This window comes from Thunnus thynnus, chromosome 8 (genome assembly GCF_963924715.1).
Source record: "Thunnus thynnus chromosome 8, fThuThy2.1, whole genome shotgun sequence".
Taxonomy (NCBI): domain Eukaryota; kingdom Metazoa; phylum Chordata; class Actinopteri; order Scombriformes; family Scombridae; genus Thunnus; species Thunnus thynnus.
In genome coordinates, this window is record NC_089524.1 from 27,686,439 (window position 1) to 27,701,902 (window position 15,464).

A 15,464-nucleotide genomic window follows, 5' to 3' on the forward strand; every position below is an offset into this window, starting at 1 on the left:
CAAATATTAGAGAGGAAATACACACACTGGTGTCCTGTTTCTGCAAACAGTGAAACAAGAATATCATGTTTTCGATGTTTACCCGCTTCTTCACAAGTGGTGGCCATATTGAAGGACAGATGACTATGCAAACACCTACTGAAAGCAGAGGAGTAGTGACAATATGTAGAGTTTGGTCTCCTATATAGTTGTGTGTCCTTACTCTCAATTTCATGCATATGAGTTGTCATAAAGACAACATATTCATAATATTAATGCTAAGATCATTCTATTTAGTTCAAATATACAATATAAATACACACTATAATTGTTTATATCGGCTAACTCCTCCACCAAGCATCAGGTATGTTGATTTTATGTAATTTCATCTAATAAATTACTGATCTTGTACCCAATGAGGACGGGTGTGTAATCTCGCACTGAAACTGGATTGGCAGGAAAACATCCACCCCTGTGACGTCACTTCGCCTCTAAACTTCACATTAAATGTTGTGAAGTTTAAATAAGCTAAAGCCCGTGTAGTAGAGTCACTTTAAGAAAGAAGGACAATCAATGTGCATCTGCAAACGTGCATTTTTATTGTATCGTTGCAGTTCTTCAACCTTCCTAAAGTAAAAAAAGACGAGTTAGCTTTATTAACTAGAACTGTAGGCTTTTCTTCTGAAAACCGGACAACCAACCGGAATCACGCGCCGTCTGCTTTGCACTTTGTGACAGCTAAACAACACTGTCTTGCATTCATGTCTACTTTAGCAAAAGCAATGGCTAGTAAGTACAAAGCTGTCTTCTGTGAGCTTTTTGTGTGTATAATGTATTTTACTGGAGGTGCAGCTAACTGAGTGCGTGAACAGTTTAATAATATCAGCTGTAGTACCGAGCCTGTCTTCTCTTACTGTTGACACTGCACAGTTTTAAAGTTGTAGCTACAACCAAACTTACACTGAGGGTCTCCTGTTTGCTGCAGAGTTCCGTCTGGCTGTGGTGCAGCTACAGGTGACGAGCGTCAAGGCGGACAACCTGAGCCGGGCCCGGAGGCTGGTCCAAGAGGCGGCAGGACAGGGCAGCAAAGTGGTGCTGCTGCCGGTGAGGAAGTATTCAGATACTTTACTTCAGTACAAGTACCAATACTGCAGTGTAAAAATACTCCATTACATGTAAAAGTCCTGCATGAAAAATCACAGTAAAAGAACATAAGTATTAAAAGCTATTTAAAGTATTTCAGTAATAGTGGTTTGGTCCCTCTGACTGATATATTATTATATATGACATCATTAGATTATTAATACTGAAGCATCAGTGTTAGAGCAGCATGTTACTGTTGTAGCTGCTGGAGGTGAAGCTAGTTTTAACTACTTTACATACAGTTAGCTAGTTCAGTCCAGTGGTTCCCAACCTAGGGGTCGGGCCCCTCCAAAGGGTCACCAGATAAATCTGAGGGGTTGTGAAATGATTAATGGGAGAGAAATGAAGAAAAAACAAAGTTCTGATACACAAATCTGTTTTCAGTTTTTGGACTTTTTCTCTAATCTTTGATTTTTGGTCAAATTTTGGATCATTTGAACAGTTTTTGAAATGAAACCATGTGAGATGTTTAGAGGGAAAAATCACTATTTGGTGGAGCTGTAGTACAATAACGTACAATATTTCCCTCTGAAATGTAGTGGAGTGGGGTTACTGTCCCTCACTATCCCTCACCTCTTCAGTGCATGAGACCAAGATTCAAGTCACAGCTCACCATCTGCTGTAAACTGATGTTTTCTCATCTGTCTCTAACACAGGAATGCTTCAATTCTCCGTATGGAACCGGCTTCTTCTCTACCTATGCTGAGAGGATCCCAGGAGAATCCACCCAGGTGTTGTCAGAGGCAGCAAAGGAGAATAAAGTGTATCTAGTGGGAGGTAAGGAGGCGTCTGTGGCTGTAGTGACCTGCATAAAGAGGTCCATAGAACACAATAAGTATTTTTCTCAATTGTAAATAGACATTTTAATCGATTACTCAATATATTGAAACGTGGGAGTTTCCTGAATATATTCATAAACAGTATTATTTTATGGCCGTGTTTTACAGATGTTTCACCTTTTGTTCCTTAACTTGAGTGTTGAATAGTTCTAATACTATTAAAGGTGTATTATATTTCCTGTGTGACAGGTTAATTAGCTCATTATCTTGGGAAAACATAAGGTTGTTTCCTCCAGTTATAATGGAGGAGTAACACACGTCAGGTGTTGTAGTGAGCTGCTGATCACTGGAAGTAGACTTGAGAGGAGGAAACAACTTGGACTTGACATTCAAGTATAATTTTAGATCATATTTATCTTTCTGTTAATAACTGTTCAAATGTAGAAACATGTCACATCACACCAGTATTCAATTTCAATTCAATTTCAGTTTTATTGATATTGCGCCAAATCATCACAAAGTTATCTCAGGGCACTTTTCACATAGAGCAGGTCAAGACCATCCTCTGCCCATCTAGAATATCTACTCTGTTCATCAGGTTTTGGTGTTTGTGCCTCAGAGTTAAAGGCTAACAGGTTTCTCCACCAACAGCAGAGTTAATAGATCAACTCAGTGCAGCCACATGATGTGTTTTGATTTCAGTGAGTGGAAAAACTCTCACTTTTTAACTAGTAGTAACAGCTTTAAAACAAAGGCACAAGCCTACTCTTCCTTCCATGTCATTTATTGGATGCATTTTTAGAATTTTAATAGCAATTAAATAAATGAATGAACCACAGAAATGAGTACATGTGTGATAACTGAAAGATGAAGCATCTATAACCACCAGTGTTAACAACATTTATCAATCAAACTTTGCTCTGGTAGTGTGAAACCCATTTTTTCACCACAGACAGTTTACTGGAAAAGCAGCTGTAACAAACATCATTAATGATCTCTGTTCCACTGAAGCCTCTCAGCAGAATCCTTAAATACATTCAGACATCGTTAAGTGTTGTTAATTGCTTCTCCTGCTGTGACACGTCATAATACTGTTAAAAATTAATAAAGTTCTTTCTCAGAGGGTTGTTGAGAATTGTTTTGTGAAGTGCGGGAAATCAATAATACATGTAAATGAAGCTAATTAAAGAGAGCTGGCACAACAAAGAAGAACTCACAGAATACACTGAGTTGAATCTTATTTGTTCAGATATCTTTTCTTATAACTTGAACCTAATTTATTACATCTTTTGCTTTTCTTGGACTGATTGACACTCTTTTCAGCTTGGTTGTTACTGATTACAGTCACCTGGTGCTAATGAAGCAGTTTTGGGGGGCTGAGCACAGCGGAGGAAGTGATGTCAAAGAACTAAAAAACACATAAAAACCTAAATATGTTTTTGTGCAGTTGAGAAGTTGACCATGTGACTTCTTGTTCACCAGGATCCATCCCTGAGGAGGACGGTGGGAAGTTGTATAACAGCTGTACAGTGTTCGGGCCTGATGGAGAGCTGATTCTGAAGCACAGGAAGGTACGTACGCATCACCTCATTAGTGAAACCAGTTTTGTTGAATATTTTATATACGTTAATCATTATACCCACATCAACGTGTTTGTCTTTCTTCAAGATTCACCTCTTTGACATCGACGTTCCCGGGAAAATCCGCTTCCAGGAGTCGGAGACGCTGAGCCCAGGCAACAGTCTGTCAGTGTTTGAAACACGTAAGTGACGTTTCCTGAGTCGTGCTTTGTTTCCCTGCAGCTGGACGAGCATCACGTTGACTTGTTTTCTCTCTCTGTCTTACAGCGTTCTGTAAAGTGGGTGTGGGGATTTGCTACGATATGAGGTTTGCAGAGCTCGCGCAGCTCTACAGCAGGAAAGGTAAGCGGCTGAAGTGACTGTTTGTATCAGCTGGGCTGTTTTTAAATGGCATGTAGGACAGTTGATGACGTCGTCCTTTTTGTTCTCAGGCTGTCAGCTGCTGGTTTACCCCGGAGCCTTCAACATGACCACTGGTCCGGCCCACTGGGAGCTGCTGCAGAGGGGGAGGTCAGACTGACTCCATGTTCAAAATCTTTTTAGATATTTTGTGAAAACACTTAACATTTGCTGTCGAAAGTTATTTAACAGTAAACCCTGTATCTCCTGACAGGGTTGACTCATCTCACTAACTGAGATCTTCCTTCATCATGAAATATGACTGAGTGTAATGCAAATGCTAATAACAGCATCACTATATAATACATGTCTTATCAATCTTGTTATATGTAAGAAAATCAGAGGCACAACTCTTTCAAATCTCTTCTTAAAACATACTTTTATCAGAGAATCTTTCCTGATTTTACTTGAGTTTTTATTTTCTTTGAACCTGTTTTATGTATTTATTTAGTTATTTTCTTTAGTGTCAAATGTCATGTTTTCATAATTTGTCTGTTTTAATTTGCTGCCCAATGTGATGCACTTTGTAATGTAAATTTATTATTATTATTATTATTATTATTATTATTATCCAAGGTTGACATAAATAGCATTCAATTTATTTAATTGTTTTTGGTTTTTACAATCAACTAGAAGTGTTTTATGGGAATCTTGAACCAGAGATTTTTAGGCTGTAATTAAATGTTCTATAATTTGGCATAAATTATCAGTGTCTGTACTTTCCCTTCTCTTATGCAGGGCGATTGATAACCAAGTATACGTGGCCACAGCATCACCTGCCAGAGATGAAACTGCCTCTTATGTGGCCTGGGGTCACAGCACTGTTGTAAACCCATGGTAAGAACCAGGAATCATATATGTGTGTGTGTGTGTGTGACTGTTTAACGTGCAGTCAACAAGAAGAGAGGGAGGCAGTAGTGAGGGAAACTGCACTGAAGGTGAACAAGAGAGAACGGCTGCATGTGACTGTCCAATGAATGAATTAAGAGGTGAGAGAAAAGGAGGTTGAGGAAGGAAAGGTGAAGATGAAGTTGAGTGACAGCGACAGAGGGAGGGATTCATTTGTACAGGAAGTAAGTAAGTAAGTAAAAGAATTATTCAGACCTTTAGATCAGATCAGAAAGCAGGAATACAACAAAGTAAAAATACTTCATCACCGTTAAAATGCATTCTGTATGCAAAAGTACAGAAGTATCACCTGCAAAATGTACTTTCAGGTATAAAAAGTCATGGTTTTCATAATGTAGAAATCATTCACTGTTGAGTGTTACATATGTATCTATAACTCTGCATCACATTTATCACATTTTATTTGCAGAATCTTAATATGCAAAGTAACCAGCTGCCACGTACATGTAGTGAAGTGAAAAGTACAATATTTCCCTCTAAAATGTAGTGAAATATAAAATGGAAATAGTGAGGTAGAAGTACCTCAACATTGTACTAGTAGTTGAGTTAATGTCCTTTGTTACTTTCTACCACTAAAATCAGTGATGTCTCTTCTTCTCCTAAGTTTTCTAATTATGACCAACTGCATCTTGGATTGTCTGTCTGTGGATATTTTTAATCTTAAATTGTGCAGATTTCAGATTGTTTTTTTTTTTCATTCTGTGGATGCAGGGGTGAAGTTATCTCCAAGGCTGGAGCAGAGGAGGCCATTATTTACGCTGATATCGGTGAGTAGCTTGTCTCTGCAGACTGTATCAATCAGTGATTTCTGTTCAGACTAAAACTGACAAACATGCAGTGGCTCCAGTTTTATGACGTGTTTTTGATGATGATGATACATTTGTGAAGATCATAATGTTCAGTTTTTATAGACTGTGCAAAGTTGATTTCTCCTCTGTGGTACAATACAGTGCAACAAAAATGACTAAAATAGAAGCATTTCTCTGAGAGTCTGCTTCACAAAGGTTAATCACACACATATTGCTGTTATTGTGTCCATCCTCTGTATATTTTGCACTACACACTCATATCACTCTGGTTAATCACTTCTCTGTATCCTCCTGTCACCAGACCTGCAGTACTTAGCCGACATCCGGCAGCAGATCCCGATCACAGTTCAGCGTCGGGACGACCTCTACACGGTGACGTCTGTGCAGGGAGGATCAAGCTGAACTCTGTTTATCGAGAGAGAGACGAGGTGTCGATACGAACACGTCAGAACATCCTTCTGATACGACGTCGTCTTCTCTTCCTGCACCAGAAGCACCAGACTCTTAATTGTGGAAACGAGAGTCAGAAGTCACTAAATGACTGATGCCAACATGCATGGAGCACTAACTGCTCACTTCATGCGGAGAATGGAACAGTGATTGCATCTGTGTAATGTCTGGTGCTGAAACGATTAGTCGATCAATAGAAAATTGCAGACAGTTTTGGTGAAGAATGAACTGTTTAGTCATTTCTGGTTACAGCTTGTCTAATGTGAAAATGTACGTTTTATTTAGTCTGTTTCAGATTATTGATAAATGAACCTTTGCTTTGCCAAAAAAAGATGCTAATATCAAAAAAGCAAAACTGTTCTTATTGAAATCATATTCATTGCAGTAAAGACTAATCATTATTTTGTCTTTTTTTGGTCTTTCATCCATTTTTATCTCATTGAAGATTTAATTTATTTCAAATATTCAAAAAAATTCTATCCATCTATGTCACATTTTCTGTCCTGATGGAAAAACTCTAACAGATCTGCACAAAGTGAAATAAAACAGAAAGTGAAATAAAACAGAAAGTGAAATAAAACAGTTGCAAGACTTGTTTTGAGTGTCTTTTATTAAACCTTGAAACACAAAGACTCCACTCTGTGAGAAATGGAAGGGAGTTTCCAGTAAACAATGAAGATAGGGGATGAGATGAAACATGTCAACAGTTTAATTTACAGTGACTATACTTATTATCGGCAGGGTCTGTTTAAAAAGCCAAAGCTCAAGACGGAATATTTAAGTAGTGAACCACAACAAATATATATATATATATATGTACAAATCAGTGCTCTGTTGTGTCAGATTGAAACCTGCCAGTTAAAAAATTACACATCAGTCTCCTTTGGTTCCGACTTCATCGCCTCCGTTTCCTCCATGTACAGATTTCGCCTTCTGTATCCTGATGATGACAAACAGTCATTTCAGTTAGAACAAAACCAAAAGCACATTACAAGGTCCACCAGGTCTTCTTGATAGGATACATTTTATGTCATTTCAACACCTGAATTGAGACAATTAATACTTTCTACTGAAGTGAAGCATTTGAGTTCCAGTTCCTGCAAATGAATAGGGCTTAAGAAACATCTCTGTGACATTTCCTTCACTGCAGGTTGTTTGATTTCTCCAGTAAATAGTTAAATAGTAAGTGCATTTGATTTCCAACTCGTTTTAAATAAAACAGATTATTTGAGGTGAATTGTTTAACATTATTAATGAGCCACTAGTCTGATCACACCGAGTATCAGTATAGTTTGTGCAGTTGGTTCAAATTGTGCTTTAGACAACATGATAATAAATTCTACAAAAGGATGTGACAAGTAGATGTCCAATAATACGACCAGATGGAAAAACTGGTCTTGATTTTGAAGGGGGGTTCTAAAAAGTCAGGGGTCACCAGATACTGTGGTTACACAAAATATATGTAGGTTTTCAGATTTTTCTCTCATTTTTGCTTTTCTTCTTGTGAAATATGGAATGCTTTTCACCTTTTTGTGTCTCCTGGTTGAACACGTCTATAGTGAGGCATCACAAGTACACATAACTTTATTCAAAGTTTCACAACCACTGCACTAATGAGTCCGTGTCATGATGTTATTTATCATCCTGTATATTCCTCCCTGTTTCCTTCACCTGCCATCTACCAGTACATCAGAAAATCTTTTTAAAAATGATATTCAGAAGAATCCTTTATCTTTCTCCAGATGTTTCAGTTTAAACAATAAATCTACACAGAAACCTGCTGCTGCACTGATGGTATTTGGACTGAAACTTTCAAACTCTGCTTGCTCTTTCAGCCACACATATATTTATTGAACAGTTTCTTCACATACAGAAAATAAATAAAAGGGGAAAAAATGGAGTAAATGCAACAAAGAGCCTAGACAATTTCACCTTGTGTCCCTACTAGAGCTGCAACAATTAGTCAATTGACAGAAAATTAATCGGTAACTATTTAGATAACTGTTTTGAGTCATTTATGATAGAAAAAATACTAAAATTCTCTCATTCCAGTCTCTCAAATGTGAATATTTTCTGGTTTCTTCAGTCTTTAATGACAGTAAACTGAATATGTTTGAGTTGTGGACTGTGCTGAGGTTGCATTTTGGGTTTTGAGAAATAGTGATCAACATTTTTCACTATTTTCTGACATTTAAACAACCAAACAACTAATCGATTAATCAAGAAAATAATGGACAGATTAATCAACAATGAAAATAACTGTTAGTTTCAGCCTGATGATACTATGAAATATTGATGAAGTATAAAATTTAGATTCTAAAGTTCAAGTTTCAAGTTACTTAAAAAGATGCTGCCAACTTTTATCAAATCCAGAGAGTTTGTTTTATCTTCTTTAAATGTCAGATGTTGATGGTTGAGACAGTAATTTTTGTTTCAGGAATAAGAAGGAAAAAGGTTCACTGTTGATTCAGAGGAGCTGAGGATGATCAGTAAAGCATCATGTCTAAAATGTCAGACCAAAAGGCTTGAATTTTATAACAGATTGAAAATCTGTGTCTTAAAGTTGTCACAGGTGAGAAACCTCCACACAGATTTGTGTCGTTTATTTTAGAGAAGGTGAGTTTCTGTATTGTTTGATCAGATTCTTGAATTTCTTTCTTACACTGTGACTGCTGATCTCTCTTGTAATGTTATTAAAAATAAAACGTCTCCAGCAGCAGATGCCTACCTCTGCCTGGACGGCTGTGTTGGTATTGTTCCTTCTTCTTCTTACTCATCCTGTCCAGGTGGATCTGATAGGCCACTCCTGCCGCCACCATGACCCCGACCACCACACAGAGAGCCGTGCTGAACATCCACATGGCCTGTGATGCTCGACTCACCACCGGGCCTCCCTGATCTCCATCTGAGCTCCAACAAGAACCAGACATTAGTGACCAATTGGTGACCTGCTGGTGTGTTTGAGGCCTGATAAACTGAATGAATCACTCACAGCTTGTGGACGACAAGGTTTCCTTCATGGACGGGTTCTCTATGATGCACGACACGCTGGAATCTTTGGAAATGTTGGCCGTCAGGTGGCTTGTGACGTTGTAGAGACGGGAGTCTGGGAGTGATGCCGCCAGGGTCCTCACTGAGCCTTCGGGGGGCTCCTGTGTGTCGTTGATGAGCCAGTAAACAGCAGGTTCAGGAAAGCCGCCGCTGGACTGACACAAGAAGAATGTCTCATCACCCTGCGCTGCTTCCTCCCTCAGCAGCAACGGGGAACTGTAACTTGCTGCGAACAACCAACAATGAGAGGAGTTAGTTCCTTTACAGTCAGTACAATAATATTATACATATACAAATATCCAACTGCAACTGTAAGAGAAGTTATTGCAGTTATTGCAAGGGGGGGAGTCAACAGCTTGTCCACAGCTCTAGGGAAAAAGCTGTTTTTCAGACAGTTGGCCAGTGCCCTCATGACCCTTATGACCTTGTCTGAGGGGAGGGTGGTGAACATGCAGTGACCAGGGAGTGAAGGGTCTCTCCTGATGTTGTCTGCACATCTGTGAAGACAGCTCGAGTGGATGTGTGTCAGGTTTGGAAGTGATCCAATCAGCTCAGGAAAACAATCCACTGAGCCATCTTCACTACCTGCTGAAATGAAATTTATTGCATATTTCCAGATTCTGTCATTTTTAATGGGGGAGAAGGTAGTAGATGTCATATTAAGGTTTTTAACGAGGTAATTATACTTTTTTGTGGAAAAAAACAAATCAGACACAAATTGTTAATCAAGGGGATCTTATTCTTCTGATAACAGCCTATGTGTTTGACACTGACCTGCTGTCCTGAGGCACACGGTGCACAGCGGAGCACTTTGATTTCCTGGTGATATGAGGAACAGACTATAATAGGTTTTGTCCTCTTTGACATCAACATTGGGCAGCTTCAGAGACAAGTTTCCAGTCATTGGAGCATCAGCTGAGATTGTGACGCCGTTCTTACTGCATATCTCCACATTTCCATCCTCTGCCCACACTGATCTGAGCACCACTTCACTGTCTCTCCTCCACTCAATGGAAATATTCACAAAGGTTATTAATTCCGGGTAAAAGCAAGGCAGTGAGACAGGCCGTCCGACTATGCCAAGGACGCACTCTTCCTCTGTAAGGAAAGAAGTGAAGCAGCACAGGTAAATCATCAGTAGGTTTCAGTGTAAAGAGTTATCTCAGTATGTAATCTAGCTACATGAACAGACAGAGTTATCTCACCCACACTGGCGCACAAAGTGAGGAAGCTGAGCAGCAGTCCTGTCCGCCACAGTGACACCGGCATCGCCCGCTGAGGGCAAGTTTGCGCACGCAAGACGCAAAAATAATCCAAAGATATTTCACTCTTTAATCTGGGAAACGAAGACAGGTCCATCACTGATTTATATGCCGGTTTAAATCCTCCCCTCGACTCGTTTCCTTTAACAACTCCTTGTCACAGCACACCTTTATTCACTCTGAAGGAATTCATTGTCAGTCATGTTGCGGCTTGTTGTGCTACCTGGTCTCTCTCTCTCTCTCTTATCTTTTCCAACGTCGATGGTTGTTAAAATAAAACATTAACACGCAGGATTAATAGCTGCTACTGAGTTTCCATCTGACTATATCCCGTCTGTGTGCAGACTGGGGCGACCTGTTTGACTTCTTTTTACTATATGTCAAACACACCCACCCACCCACCCATCACACACACACACACACACACACACACACACACACACACACACACAAACACACTACACAGTGATGTAGGCAAATGGCAGCGGTACTCTAAAAGTGATGTTGTCAAAAGAGGAACCAAATATTAAACTTCTCCTGTTTATTCATTTTAAGTAAGTTAACTCTCAGACAGAAATGACACTTAACCTCATTCCAGTTTTTAGCCTATTAATTTATAGAATCTTATTATTATTTGCTTAATATTCACTTACTTCACTGCAAAGTTCACTTCATATTAATCATATGATTTTATCTGTCAATTTATTTGTCATTTTCTCAGTTGGTGTGAGTCTTTGAACTTTGTATTCAACAAATAAATAAATGAACTCTGGGATTCATAATACTCTGTACAACAAGATGATGACTTTAATACTCATACTGAAACTAAAACTGCTAAAACTAGTTCCCACTAATTGCTTAATATTTAACCAGCTGTAATGAAAATGAATCTAAAATGGACCCAAAGCATTAAAATGTATTCCTGTCAAAATTCATATAAATACAAATTCTGAGCTATCAGGATACTGTAAACCAGAATATCAAGCAGTTTGAACATTAACTCAATAAAATTACATTAAAAAGTAAAAGCAGAACAAATGAAACATTTTAAACTCTGTTTTGTACGTTTGTGTCAGAAAATGTAATGTGCTTTACACTAGTTTCAGTGTTTCTCGTTAATTTTTCAGTAGTGCTTTTTTGTTTGTTTTTTTAATAAATCTGCGAAACTACAGCGGAAGTGACGTAAACAGGAACGAACACAACAACGGCATGGACGTAGCTACTTTTAGTCCCTGAGTTTAGACTTCCAGGCAGCTTCTTTCGTCCAAATTGGGTACAATTTGGACAATAGAATTCACATGCAAACACAAACTCCACTCAGGGCTGAATCTCATACACTGAGAGCCTGTATCTGACAGCATGTGACAGGTACTGAACCCTCAGTGTTTTACCAAAGTACACAGCACGGAAAAAAACGCTGCCTGGAAGACCTGACTCGGGGCGAAAAAACTACACCTCTAAATCTGAAGCTCACAACCCTGATAGCGCATGTGTTATTAGATAATATACCTTCTTTCAAACAGTTAGACTCTATTTCTGAATATATTTATAGTTTGAAATAAAGACAGTGGCAGCGTGAGAGTCTCAGGCTGGTTTGTGATGCTTCAGTGAGCAAGAAGAAGAAGAAGAAGAAGAAGACGTAAACAGTGCTGGTGGGTGACCTGCAGCTTCTGTCACATGTGAGACAGTTTATACTGTCCGATCAGAGGTGAGAGTGACATCTAACTGCGGTCCCGATGCCACCAGTAAGACAGCTTCCTGAAACAACATGACAGCACTGAGGAGGATTCACTCATGGTTCCCCCTCCTGCAGCGACCCTGCACACACAGCGGGCAGAGAGCAGCCTCAACAACCTGCAGACCCCTCCTCACCTCTCACCATGCAGCTCCACTGATCTACTGTCACCAACACTGGCTGAGAGCTGTCTCCACCCTGCAGTCCAGAGCCTTTGCACTCTCTACACGCACTTTCAAGAGCACAGATGACCTCAAAGGTGGACAGCAGCACTCTGATTCCACACTGGAGGATGATGAGGGTGAAGATTTCATCGAGGACAGCGAGGTGGAGGAGCTGTTCCAGCAGCAGGTTCCTACAGGCATCGAGGGCCATCACAGGGTCTTCATCGTTCACCCTGATGTCAAGTGGGGAAGCAGGAAGCAGTATCTGACCACCGGTAACAACACAATCATTCAGATATGAGCGTGTGAGAGATGCTTGGAGGTGTTATTTCACTCTTTTAATGGCTTCCTTTGCAGCTGAGCTGATGATGGCCGAGGCTGAAGGGCTTGTAAACACCTTAGATAACTGGAGAGTGGTGGACAAGATCATCCTCTCCACCAAGACGCCAGAGAAGAAGAGGATATTTGGAAAAGGCAATTTCCAGTCTCTCACAGGTATGATCCTCTTTCGGTTCCCACCTGTGAATCTGCACATGTATGTTGTAATATGACTCATCTGTGCCTGTTTCCACTCCAGAGAAAATCAGGCGAACAGCAGGAATCACAGCTGTTTTTGTCAATGTGGAGCGTCTGTCCCCTTTGTCTGAGGTGAGATTGTCTGACAGTCGCTTTCTGTTCATGTATAGAAATGTTTCATGCACTGAGACTTTTAAAAAAAAATCTTTTCAGAGGGAGCTTGAGGAAGCCTGGGCGGTGAAAGTGTTTGACAGATACTCTGTGGTCCTCCACATCTTCCGCTGCAACGCCAGAACTAAAGAGGCCAAGTTACAGATCTCTCTGGCAGAGATTCCCTTGTTAAGGTTGCATCATTGAAAACATTTTGCAATTTCAGCCTTTATTTTTTATCACATTTCTACCCTCTGGGATTTTGAATAAGTCTGATACCAAGATGAATTCCTACTGATGTACAATACTTTTTTAATGCTGGTTTCAGGTCTCGTCTGAAAAATGAAATCGCAAACTTGGATCAGCAGGGTGGAGGGGCGAGATACATCGGAGGTTCAGGTAACACCATTACACCTGAGTGGTCGACCACAGCGTACACATGTCTGCATGGAGGTTTGAGGATAGGTCCACAATTTTTCAAGTCTGTCTTAAAACAACAGTCAGGTGTCCATATGAACATTGAAACAGGTTTTCCTCGCTGTAATCAATCCTCCTGTTCATACTGGCTGTTAAAAGATTAAAAGAGATTTAAGACAGACTTGAAAAATGGTGAACCCATCCTTAAAGCTTCCCTGATGGACTCTAGCTTCAGCTTGGTCCTTACAGGTGAGACGCTGATGGAGGTCCAGCAGAGACTGTTGAAGGAGCGGGAGATGAAGATTCGCTCAGCGCTGGAGAAGCTGCGTAAAAAGAGGCATCTGCTGCGATCTCAGCGCAAACACAAGGAGTTCCCCATCGTCTCTGTGCTGGGATATACAAACTGTGGTGAGAGACTGGAAACACACAACACCAGTCTTGATATTTGCAATATTCAGAGTTTCAGTTCGATGACAGTGACTTTATTCATTTATTTCCCTCATCAGGAAAAACGACTCTGATCAAAGCACTGACTGGTGACAGCGGTCTCCAGCCCAGAAACCAGCTCTTCGCCACCCTGGATGTCACCGTCCACGCCGGCCAGTTGCCCAGTCGCATGACTGTGCTGTACGTGGACACCATCGGCTTCCTGTCCCAGCTGCCCCACCAGCTCATCGACTCCTTTTCTGCCACCCTGGAAGATATTAAACACTCTGTACGTACCTTCTGCTCACGTCAAAGATAATCAGAAATTCTTTTGCTTTCACACAGAGTGTAAATGTGGGATGTTTGGTTTCAAAGTTCTGATGTAACTGGTTTTGAAAAAGAATACATCAGAGTAAAGTGTGTTGTCTTTCTTGCACTTCCAGGATCTGCTGATTCATGTCAGAGACATCAGCCATCCAGAGACGGTGAATCAGAAGGTGAACGTACTCAGTGTTTTGAAGAACCTACAAATCCCCGACAGGCTGATGAGCTCCATGATTGAGGTCCACAATAAAATAGACCTTGTTGACAAGTAAGAGCAAATGTCCTGTTATACTGTAGGTTACCTGCTTGTTTTAAAGATCTTTTAAAGTCTATTTAGACTAAAAATAAGGCCAAGTTTATCCCTAGAGGGAAAAACAGGAAAATACAGGCATCTGTTGACTAGTGTACAAGATCTAGAAGATTTTATGACAGGTTGCATCTCTCCAAACAAGACCATGCATCACAGAAACACACAATTTTACTTATACAACTGAATTTATGTCATAAAATAGCATATTTAACTGTACCCAAAGCAATATAATGATTTGGATTTAGATAAAAGGATTGCAGACATTATAATATTTTTTCCAGGATTCAGTCTTAAGAAGAAATTAATCTTAACAATCTTTCATCGTCCCTCTCAGCTATCAGTCTGCAGAGCCCGACACACTGCCCATATCTGCTTTGGAAGAGCGAGGCCTGGATGTGCTGAAGAAAGCCGTGGAGGAAGAGATCGTGAACTCTACAGGAAAACAAATTCTGGATCTCAAAGTAGACCTCAGCACTCCTCAGTTAAGGTGAGCTGTTTTTCCCACTGTGGTATATTTAGAAATAACAGAGTATCCATAGTAAATGTGCATCTTCATCCACAGTTGGCTGTACAAAGAGGCCGCCGTTCAAGACGTGCACGTGAATGCAGATGAGGGCTCGGCTGTTGTCAAGGTCATCATCAGCACGGCTGCTTATGGACGCTACAAGAAACTGTTCACAGGCAGATGACAACGCTTGGAGGAGAGAAATCCTTTTCTGCCGCACGACAGCAGCTGTGGGACAGATAGACTGCACCACAATCGTTGTAAAAAAAGATTGTATGTAACAAAGAGTATATTAAAATATTAGAAAATACAGTTTACAAACGGAATGATGTGCATTCTTGTAAACATATATAAAGGTTTCTGGGTAAAAAAACAACCTTTAGTTAGTGTAAGGAATACAGAAACTCAGATTGGTAGATATAGATTTCTTTTCAAACCATCTCTTTCAGTTAAAACTCGCAAAGTAGACATTTAAATTGACAGAAATATAGAAAAGTGGCAATGAGGTATATGTTTCAGTAGCTATCTTGGGATCAGTCCCCATGAAATTAAACAT

General features: G+C 40.0%; 3 protein-coding genes across 3 annotated transcripts; 2 read left to right on the plus strand and 1 right to left on the minus strand.

Moving 5' to 3' along the window:
- Positions 1–658: 658 nt before the first annotated feature.
- nit2 (nitrilase family, member 2) lies at positions 659–6,364 on the plus strand. The gene is made up of 10 exons (XM_067597728.1): positions 659–768; positions 965–1,083; positions 1,779–1,899; positions 3,384–3,472; positions 3,570–3,663; positions 3,749–3,823; positions 3,913–3,991; positions 4,619–4,717; positions 5,501–5,556; positions 5,900–6,364. Exons 1-10 carry the CDS (start codon positions 741–743, stop codon positions 5,998–6,000), a joined length of 861 nt encoding a protein of 286 aa, XP_067453829.1. The 5' UTR covers positions 659–740; the 3' UTR covers positions 6,001–6,364.
- A 305-nt stretch (positions 6,365–6,669) lies between these two features.
- LOC137188206 (ICOS ligand-like) lies at positions 6,670–11,579 on the minus strand. Its single transcript, XM_067597726.1, has 5 exons — positions 10,305–11,579; positions 9,874–10,197; positions 9,041–9,325; positions 8,777–8,953; positions 6,670–6,988 (listed from the first exon to the last, which is right to left on the minus strand). The coding sequence occupies exons 1-5, from the start codon at positions 10,456–10,458 to the stop codon at positions 6,915–6,917; spliced, it is 1,014 nt and encodes a 337-aa protein (XP_067453827.1). The 5' UTR covers positions 10,459–11,579; the 3' UTR covers positions 6,670–6,914.
- Positions 11,580–11,837: 258 nt separating this feature from the next.
- gtpbp6 (GTP binding protein 6 (putative)) lies at positions 11,838–15,234 on the plus strand. Its single transcript, XM_067597724.1, has 10 exons — positions 11,838–12,535; positions 12,618–12,755; positions 12,838–12,908; positions 12,990–13,120; positions 13,255–13,325; positions 13,593–13,751; positions 13,850–14,058; positions 14,213–14,361; positions 14,738–14,890; positions 14,966–15,234. The coding sequence occupies exons 1-10, from the start codon at positions 12,130–12,132 to the stop codon at positions 15,090–15,092; spliced, it is 1,614 nt and encodes a 537-aa protein (XP_067453825.1). The 5' UTR covers positions 11,838–12,129; the 3' UTR covers positions 15,093–15,234.
- Positions 15,235–15,464: the final 230 nt, after the last annotated feature.

Bases quoted from the DNA above. Each gene is read 5' to 3' on its own strand.
- gtpbp6 (XM_067597724.1), top strand. From the start codon at position 12,130: ATGACAGCACTGAGGAGGATTCACTCATGGTTCCCCCTCCTGCAGCGA. The intron at 12,909-12,989 runs GTGAGATTGTCT...AAATCTTTTCAG, and splicing joins GTCTGTCCCCTTTGTCTGAG to AGGGAGCTTGAGGAAGCCTG. The intron at 14,891-14,965 runs GTGAGCTGTTTT...CTTCATCCACAG, and splicing joins CTCAGCACTCCTCAGTTAAG to TTGGCTGTACAAAGAGGCCG.
- LOC137188206 (XM_067597726.1), bottom strand. From the start codon at position 10,458: ATGGACCTGTCTTCGTTTCCCAGATTAAAGAGTGAAATATCTTTGGAT. The intron at 9,326-9,873 runs GTCAGTGTCAAA...GGTTGTTCGCAG, and splicing joins CGTGTGCCTCAGGACAGCAG to CAAGTTACAGTTCCCCGTTG. The intron at 8,954-9,040 runs GTGAGTGATTCA...GTTGGAGCTCAG, and splicing joins AACCTTGTCGTCCACAAGCT to ATGGAGATCAGGGAGGCCCG.
- nit2 (XM_067597728.1), top strand. From the start codon at position 741: ATGTCTACTTTAGCAAAAGCAATGGCTA. The intron at 3,824-3,912 runs GTAAGCGGCTGA...TTTTGTTCTCAG, and splicing joins GCAGCTCTACAGCAGGAAAG to GCTGTCAGCTGCTGGTTTAC. The intron at 4,718-5,500 runs GTAAGAACCAGG...CTGTGGATGCAG, and splicing joins AGCACTGTTGTAAACCCATG to GGGTGAAGTTATCTCCAAGG.